The 9,653-nt window shown below is 51.1% G+C and overlaps 1 protein-coding gene across 4 annotated transcripts in view; it reads left to right on the top strand.

The window, feature by feature from the left end:
• The window catches only part of Snph (syntaphilin), a 42,350-nt gene that overhangs the window by 24,958 nt on the left and 7,739 nt on the right, over window positions 1–9,653 (top strand). The window contains exons 3-4 of one of the 4 annotated variants that reach the window (XM_028774956.1): window positions 6,735–6,831; window positions 7,489–7,596. In XM_028774956.1, coding sequence (XP_028630789.1) covers window positions 6,782–6,831; window positions 7,489–7,596 — 158 coding nt within the window. In that variant the 5' untranslated portion in view covers window positions 6,735–6,781. Of the gene's footprint in view, window positions 1–6,649; window positions 6,832–7,389; window positions 7,597–9,653 lie in introns of those variants that run through there. The other 3 variants (XM_028774955.1, XM_028774954.1, XM_028774957.1) reach the window with 3 other exon arrangements.

Here is a 9,653-nt window from a genome sequence, read left to right as displayed (position 1 = left end):
CTTCTGGACCATGCCTATTCCTTAGCAACTATTCATTTAAAATAGAGATTCTGTGGATTTATCTTGATTGGGATTTTAAAATTGAGATGTAGTTCATGGACCATAAAATTTGTCCTCTGAAAAATGTACCACCCCGAGAATGTACGTACATAGAATTGTGTAACCAGCCCCATTATCTCATCCCTGAGCATCTGCATCATCTTCCTTAAGAACCTCCTGTCGGCAGCTGCTCTCTGTTTCTTCTTGGGAACTACTAAGTGGCTTCACTCAGTGGCTTCTGTCTGTCTGGATTTGCCCATGTTGGGTATTTTGTGTAAACATCTTCATTCAGTACTTGTGTTTGCATCTGGCTTCTTTCATTTAATGCAGCGTCTTCAGGGCTCACTCCTGTTGTGGCACATGTTACTACCTCGTTTCTTCTAATGGCTGAAATCCTGGTGCATGGATATGCTTGCTACAGGGCACATTATCTCCTACTGACAAGCACTAGGTGCCTGCACCAACCCTGCACACGGTATTTCAATGCCTGCTTTGTTCCTTGGGAAATCTTTCTAGTAGTGGAATTACAGGCTCACAGGCCATCCCAGTTAGCCTTGTGGAGGACTCCCAAACTGTTTGCCATGTCCATGTGGCTGTTGTATTTTCCACCAGCCACACATGAGAGTTTCTCCACACTCGTAACAGTATTTGTTGTTGCCTGTTTTCTTACAACAATCCTAGTGGATATGACAATTTTGTATCTCAAAAATTATAACCTGCAATCATCCCTCTTGTTTGGGGCTATTAGGTAGTACTTGAGATTGAACCCAGGGTTTCTCACATACTCTGTAAGCCTCTGCTACTAAGATACATCTTCAGCCACCAAATCCTTCTTTAAAAAATGGCCTTCCCCTGGGTTTGGGTTTCAGCACCCACGCTGTGCTTCACAGCCATTTGTAACTACAGTTCAAGGGATCCAAAGTCCTCTTCTGGCCTCCATGGGCACCGGGCACACATGTGATGCACATATCTATGTGTAAACACTCAGACATATAATAAAAATCAATCATTTTAATTAAAAAAGAACAGTAAAGAATTCTAAAAATAAACAAAACACGCAAAATGGTCTTATTGGCCTGGGGAGATGTCTCAGTTGTAAAGTACTTGCCATACAAGCTTAAGAAACTGAGTTTGGCATGGTGGGCACCTGTAACACCAGCCCTTGGGAGGCTGAAATGGAAGGATTCTTGGGGTTTGTTGGCCAGACAGTCTAGATGAACTGGTGAGCTTTAGGCTCTGTGAGAAGCCACTGAACAAGATACCCCACTTTGGCCTCTGATTTCCATGTATACACAAATGCACATGCACACACACACATCTTCAGACTTTCTAGTCAGTTTTTGTCCTTGTGACAAAACATCTCAGCAAGGTGAAAAGGGAGATTTAAGTACTGTTAGCCTATGGGGGAAGGGCATAGCTGCTCACCTCACAGCAGCCTGAGAGGGGAAAGAGAGAGAAAGACAGATAGAATGAGGGAGTAACTGTATATACAGATTCTGTTCTCTCTTCTGCTCTGTGACCCAGCATATGGGATGGAGCCCCCCACGTTCAGGGTGGCCTCCTCTTTTAGTTCCTCTGCTCTGGAATGGCCCCCTCAGACACACCCAGAAGAGCGCTTTCCTCATCCCCAGTGCTGACAGTCGCTAATCAGCACACCTTCCATGAGTAGAACCCATGTGAGGACCCCATTGGCTGAAATGGAGGAGGAAGCCTGAGCCCACCCTGCTTAGCAGTCCAGAGCTAAGTTTCCTTAGGTGGTGTGTAGACTGAGGCTTGGAACCAGTGCTGAGGCATCTGAGACTACTCCTGTGGAGCGGCCTCAGCCCTCAAACCTTTCCTGGTTGCCTTGGGAACCCCTGCAGCGTTTGGCCAAGTTGTGGAACAATCCTGCCACTGTTCTGGGGTTGCCACAGTGAGAACACAGAATCCAATGGCTCTGTTGAGTGGTTTCAGTCCTGGGAGTGGCTTGTGCCAGAGACAGGAAGTGATCTAGAGAAGTCCTCCCTCTCCCAACCCCTGCCAGCTCAAGTGCAGGAAGGCTGGACTTGAGTCTGCTGATGGGGGGGGGGGGGATGAGACCACCCTGAAGCCTGCAGAGTTTGGCCCGACACCTCAGTGGAGTTGCCCTGAATGTCTGAGGGTAGCTGCTGGCAAACATCCAGGCCGTTTCCATTTCCATCTCTGCATTAGCATCCAAGGAGCACAAGTTGCTGTATCTGCCAGGGAAGAATGTTCCAGGTTCTGCCTTGGCAGAGATGGGATCCTTCCCAAGCTCTGGTTGCCATGCTCTGCTTTGCACAGCTGTTGGAGGCTGAGTCATAAGCTCAGCCCGTTCTGTTCTCTGGGGTTTCAGGGTTGCTTTCTTCTTTCATAGACGGCTGATGCTTTGGGGGAAAAAACACCTTCAGAGGTATATTCTGGGACTCTCACTTAGAACACTGGCTGACCTGAACACCTGGCTGCTCCTCCCTGTTGAGTAAGATGCCAGGATCTCCCAAAAGATGCAGCTTCCTAATCTTACATCTGCGGAAACTTCGACCCAGGAGTCTAGTCAGTGAAAAGACAGCATCATTTCCCAGGCCTTTGTTTTGTAAGCAACTCTAAATCAGAATGTGGGACCCAGATACCCCAGAGGCCATCTGGTCTAGCTCCATGATCTAGCACAGGGTTTTAAACCATTGTATTATGAACAACTGTGTGTCGATTGTGTTTGTTCCTATGAAACACACCAGGGAGCTTCAGCTAAGGGGTTAAGACAGGAAGGGATGGGGGTCTGGTCCCTGTTGGAAGGCTGCAGGGCACAGGCTGAATACACAGACCTAGGGTGGGGGACAGGCGATGGGTAGGCTGGCAAATAGCTCTAGCAGAGATATGGCGGTGCTTTGATAAGCAGAGCTCTCATTATATGCACATACATACCCATGCACATGTACACACGTGCACATACTCATGCACACATATGAACACACACAAACACACACTCAGAGAGGAGAAGGAGAAAAAAAGGGAATAGGAGACTGGTTTTTTTTTAGGTGGAATGGACTTGATCACCAAGATTAAGTGTTTCCCACTTTATTTTCACATAACCACACGCTTCTGATGGATTTCAAACATGGTCCAGGTCCTTTCTCTGTTATTCTGATGATGCCCAGACCCATGCCCTCCTAAATTCACCCCTGGAAGGTTTTCACAGCCTCCTACCTGGTGTCCTTTCCTCTGGTCCTGTCCTTTCCCTACAAACTACCCAGGGCTTCCTCGCATGCTCACCTCATGTGCCCATCTCCTTTGTGGGATAGTTCTGTGCCTCCCTGCGGCCCACTGGACACGACCTTGGCTTACCAGGTTGTGTGGCCTCACTCCCACTGATCCTTGCCTCCGAGCAGCTGTATTGTTGAGTACTGCCTTTGGCCATGCCGCCCTGTCTTCCCACTGGTGGACTCCTGCCCCTCCTTCCAGACCCAACACACATTTCTGGTTGGAAGAAGCTTCTCTTGACCTTCCTGAGGCCACCAACATATCTTGGGTGTGTTTCTTTTTTGAAGGTCATGTCACACTTCACTTATCTACTCTCAGACCACTGTCTGCTCCTGTTTGTTCAGTGGCTCACGTGTGACAGAGCAGCCACCCATGCCATGCGCATGCACTGTTTCATGTTCCCTTCACAGTCCCAGCTCACGGTGGATGAGAGGCTGAATCTCAGCAGTAGCCGGACTTGTTGAGGCATGCATTCAGAGAGTACAAGAGCCAGAATTCAACCCCAGATCTGTTCAGCCCTATTTCTGCATCCTTTCAGTTCCTGCTCCTCATTATAAGCCCTTAGGCAGCACTGGGCGTGGGGATGGCCAATCAAAGAGGCAGATGCTTGTGTGGTTGCTATGGAGTGTGCACAGTGGGGAAACAGGGACACTGGTGTGATGAGGGGTGGGTGCCCTTGGGGTTGAAGGGACGAGAGATTGTTGGCCATGGTCCCATAGCTTAGGGTTTCCTTTCACCTTCTATTCCAAGCGGCTGCCTCCAGCTGCCCAGAGACAGGCTTGTGGGACTCCAGGCTGAACAGGCGACATGGCAATAAATGTCATGGCAACATGCCTCCTCTCTAGGGCTATGAGAAGAGGGAGGAGTTGAGAAGACACAGGACACACACTGGGGCCTCTGAGCAGGATCCTGAAGAGGAGGTACCCTGTGGGCCTGGGTGGCTTCTGCCTTCCCAAGAGGGACCCTGGCTGTGAGGTCTCATCTCAGCAGGGGAAATGCCACTTCCACTCTGCCCTGAATTAATGGCTGGTTCTGGTCTCCCAGGAGACTGTTAGCTGTGTCCAGGTACAAATGCCACCCCATTCCCACCCACAGCCAGGGAGGAAGGAAAACGTAACTCAGGAGGAGGGAGAAGCAGGTTGCCAAGCAAGGTAGTAGCAGAGGCAGCTGGGACAAAGCTCGCATTGTACCAGGGCCACATGGAGTTCCTGTCTACCTCCCAAGGCCTGGGCCTCAAGCTTCACCTGGACTCTGCTAACTGTTCAGCCACACTCACCTGAGCTGACGTGGTAGAGGAGCTATCCTGGGAGGTGAGGCCTGCTGAAGGTGCTTCCTCCTCCTGATAGGCAGCCTAAGGCCAGGAGAAAAGTGTTGATGGAAACAGAGCCAGTAAAGAAATGGATTAGCAAGGGCCCAAGTGAAAGAAAGCAGCCAGCAGGTCACCTGACCACAGAGGAGTCGCTCCAAGCTTTGTCCACTCATGAGCAAGTACCATCACCCCCTACCTCTCCTACTCTAGCTGTTCCCATTATGCCCTCCTGTGCCTAGGTGACAGGGACCCCTGTGTGCCTCTCTAGACAGGCGTACAGTCCACTGATTCCCCACTTTGTACTTGCCCATAGCCCCTACATGGGTCTGGACCTGCTGTTGTTCCCAGAGGCTCTGCTTGGGTGACTGAGACTGGTGGATGGGAAGTGCTGCCAAGCAAGGTGGGCAGCTCAGGTGACAGGCATGGTGTCAGTGGCTCCTGCAGCCCAGCACCTGACACCTTTGGGCAGACAATGATGGCTGTGTCCAGGTCCTCTAGGGGAACAGGCTGTATTCTGTATCACAGCCAGGGAACTGGCCATCTGAGTAGTGTCTTTGTCCACTCAGGAGATGGTCCCACTACTGGCCAGGAGAAGCAGGCTCCTGGGGGTGCCTGACGTGGGAAGGAGGTAGTCCCTGGGTCAGGAACTCTGGGGTTTGAGATCTCAGTATCTGATGCTGGTCTGGTTCAAATACTGGTCCTGCCACACAATGGGGGTGTGACTTGGGCAAGTCCTTTTGCTTGTAGTGGCCCTGATTCCTGATCTATGAGAGGGGACTAATCTCAGCACTTCCTCATAGGGCTGTTGGGAGAAGTCAATGGCGTGATGTACGTAACACATGTAGCACGGGCTGCTGTGCACTGGGGCTTGGCTTGGCAGCTGCTTTTCCTCCAGCATGAGCAGAAGTCCAGGGCATGACATTCTCAGCTCAGCTTTCCCAGGCTATTGTCTACAGTCCCTTTCCTGAGTGTGGAGTCAGGGGCTGCCACGTCTCGGGCTGGCTCAAAACTAGCCACTGGCTGCAGAAAGCCTAGGTTTCTCTCCCTTGACCCTGATGCTAGTGTAGCCCAGACAGCTAACCCTTCGCATGGGGTCTCTCCCTCCCTCTTATCCCTAAAGACATGCCTGCAGAGCTCTCCCCTGCCCCTGCTTGTCTCTGCTCAGTAGAACATCCTAAGGGCCCCCGGCAGCGGAGTTAATAGACCTCAGTCCACCCACCCTTATCTCAAATCTCCTGGGCATGTGAATGTACTCGCTAGACCCACCCATCCTGGAACACTCAGCAGCTAAAGAGGGCTTCTTATTCTCTTGACCTTGGCTTCCTGTACATCAAACCTGTGCTCAAGTTCTTGGGATGTGCTAAAGTAAGCATGCATATTTATATGACAGAGGCTGGCATGCCTGCATGCAGCATGGCTTTCAGAGGGCCTGGCTGCTTGTCCTGCCCTGTAGGCAGGCGCCTGAGCATGGACATGGACATATGTGTGACACATCTTGGAATGACCTATTTTGTCTGTATCCATTTATCTTTCTACACGTGTGCTGGTATGTCCGTCTGTCTTGTCTCCTTTGTAGCCAGGAAGCCCTGAACCACGTGCCACCTGGGAAGGTGATGGTCAGCGAGACCAGCCCGGCCTAACCTGGGGCTCCTACTCCTGCACCAGGAGTCCTTCGACCTGCAGCCCCTGCCAAAGAGGGAGGACTGGATGTGGGAGGCAGGATCTGAAGGGCAGGGACTTGGGGAGAAACAGGCTTTACTGGTAGACTAGAAGATCCTTTTGCTGCATTGGTGGACAGGAGTCCCTTGTCTGACTATAGCAGGGTCTTCAACACTCTGGGCACCTTCACTGTGACCTGGAAGATCTGGGGTTGGACTGATGACTTCTCACCACCCCTGAGGCTCTGAGGACTGAGACTTTAAACTGGGGTTAGCAGCCAGTGCCAAGCCCCACTGAACTCACTGGTGGAGGCAGCCACCTGCAGCCTAGCCTATAGGCCCTCGCTTGATTTTGGGGTGTCGTGCCTGAAGGGCAAGAGGAGAAGCCATGCCAGGCAGTGGCCCCAGTGAGAGGATGACATGGCCTGGCCCTGCCCTCCCTACGCCCCCCACAACCCGCCCTCTTTCCTCAGCCCCGGGAACACCGCCCATCCCGCCGCTAACCAGGACCCGCAGCCTCATGGCCATGTCCCTGCAGGGAAGTAGACGGGCTTCTGCCGGATCTCGCAGGTGAGTTTCTCCCTTGTCTACAGCCTGGGCTTCAGACTCAGAAAGCCTTGGGGTTTGTCTTGCCGTGTGTGCAGCAGACTTGTAACGTGCCTTTAAGCCAATTATGCCCTCAGTTTTCCCATCCTTAAAATAGGCTGGCTGATCCACGCCACCTCCAGGAACTATTTAAAGACCCAAGTGACACAATGGATATAACAGTTATCTAAAGGTTCTCATCAGCGCAAGCCCTGCTGTTACCGTTACTGTCCCTGCAGGCAGTACTTTCTCCTTTGGCCCCTTCACCCTGTGGGGCCCTTCTCCAGCCGCTTCCTGTCTGCCCCATTCTTATCCCCTCTGTTTCAGTTCATGCATGGATATTCTTCCCTGAGTTGAGAGACCCTGGGACCCAGCATTTGTCCACAGCCTTGTCTAGCCTCCATTCTTGACCCTGGGGATCTAGGAGGGTCAGCCACCTTCTGGTTTCCATCTTGATTTCCACTGTCTGTTCTGTCATTCTTGTCTGTGTGTGTGTGTGTGTTCCCCTCCCCACTGCCTTTCTTCCCTGTGATGAACCCGAAGCGGGGGCACGTTAGGCCGCAGTGGCCTGGCAGTGTTCGCCCAGTGCCCACAGCTGCCCGCCAGCCAGAATGAGCAGCTGCCTCTTCTCCCCGCCTCCAGGCGCACCTCTCCACCTGTGAGTGTGCGGGACGCCTACGGCACCTCTTCCCTCAGCAGCAGCAGCAACTCTGGCTCCTGCAAGGGCAGTGACAGCAGCCCCACACCGAGGTAACCAGCTCCTCCTTAAGCCTGCCCGGGCTGCCTGGGAATGTGGTACCCAGGAGATGGGGAAACAGTACCATCCCACCTCCAGCACTCTTGCTGACACTGGCCTAGAACAGCTCACTTCTCCCCCTCTGAGCTTTGGTTCCTGTCTGTAAGAGGGACATGAGCAAATGCAGTGAGATATTGAGGCAGGAGCCAGAGGCAGGCAACTCCTGAAACATCACAGGTCTTTGTTTTTCCTGCACCACCATCCATGTGAACGTCTTTTGTCATAATTATCCCAAGATGGCTCCTGTACCACCAGCCTTCAGATCAGCAAAGAAGATAGCCCCCTTTGTGTTCATTGCTCAGAGAAGGGATACTTGCCTGTGAAATTTTGTCTGACTTCATTTGTTAGAACTAGGCCATGTGACTTACTAGCAACCTATCCAGTTAATTCAGAGAGGATGAGACTTCCTCCTGACCCACCACGGTCCCCAGTGATGCTACCCCAGATAGGAGAAGACAAGATACATATGGGCAATGTCTCAGGCACTGCAAATGCAGATGTGCTGCAGATGTGCTACAAATGCAGCATGTGCTAAATTATGGTCTGGGTATAGTAGACAGACACCTGAAATACAGACACCTGGAGGGCAGATAAAGAAATGCCGTGGGTCCTTGAAGACCAGGATGTTAGAACCAGGTGCTGACGTGGTGTGCTATTTCCTGGGTGCTGGAATACAAGTAGGAAGTGGGAGGTTTGGGGGAGATGCAGGCTTTGGATTCATCTTCCTGTCTCTAAGGCTCAACTTTTTCTTTGTCATAAAATGGAACTAATAATCCAGAAATATCAGTGAATGGGTTTGCAGACTGCCTGTATATCCTGGACTACGGTAAGGCTTGAGGGTTAAGGACACAAAAGGACAGCTGGGTTCTGACTGCAGTCCCACAGTCAAGATCTTCCTCCTCAGTAGACAGAAGACATCTGTGATACCCACAGTCACGAAAGCCACAGATCTTAGGTATTTCCACTAAGGTGTGGATGGTAGGTAGCAATCATGTTTAAGACATGTGCCCAGCATTGGGCTTCTGATTTGCATCTTGAAAAGCATGGAATTGGAACCTTTCAGACTTTTCTATTACTAACAGTTTTATAACACATCTCCCATATGAAGCCCCTGGCATACTCTCAAACCCCGGGTCGAGTACCTATGGAGAAGTCCTGTGGCCCAAAATGTGGGGCTGCTACCTCTAGGAAACAGGAACATTACCTAAGGGCCTCACTATAGCCAAGCTATCTCTGCTAAGATATGTATGATAACATGCTTCTATTTTAGAATGCACATACCACAGAGGGGGTGAGGGAGAGGAACAGACTCTCCCTCTCCCTCTAACATGTATTAAATGTTATCTTGGGAAAATGTCCATGAGGGCAAATGAGAACATTCAAAGCCCTCACTTGACTGTAACCCTCATCCCTACTAGTTTAATGTTGGCTTCTTCACCTCTTGCCTCATGCCAGGCTGAGGACTCGTACTTGTCCCTGGACTATGGCCACCTGTCAGATCCCTTGCAGGGCAGGAGGACAGCTACAGTCTAAATGGAGGGTGCTATATGACTTCTCTTTTGATGAGATCTTACACCAAGATTGGAGAGCCCAGGCATCCACCATGTACTGCAGATGTGCTACAGATGTGGCATGTGCTAAATTATGGTCTAGGTATCGGCAAGAGCGTCCCCTTGCCCCATGCCAAGTGGAAGAGAGGCTGTATGACCTAGTTTCCCTTCTTCTCTCCACCTTCTCTCTAATACTTCACAGTATATGGTAAATATTACACAGCTTCTTCCATGAAACTTTAAACCTGCCTTTAATGTGACCACTGCCACAATGGGTCTCCACAGGACCTATCTTTTTCAGCCCTATAAAGTGTCTTTGCTGAGCCTAAGTGCTCCCAGCCCCTGGAGCATCAGGGTGTTATGGCTACAGCCCCAGTCTCCAGGGTGTGGGATCACTTCTGGGGTTTGAAACCAAGAGCCAACGAAGGTTCTTAAGAACAGATCCTGCAGCCAGGAAGCTG

The sequence above is a fragment of the Grammomys surdaster genome, unplaced genomic scaffold, assembly GCF_004785775.1.
Source record: "Grammomys surdaster isolate TR1022 unplaced genomic scaffold, NIH_TR_1.0 251, whole genome shotgun sequence".
Lineage (NCBI taxonomy): Eukaryota > Metazoa > Chordata > Mammalia > Rodentia > Muridae > Grammomys > Grammomys surdaster.
Note: the sequence above shows the minus strand (reverse complement) of the source record. Positions and strands in the feature narration are given on the sequence as shown.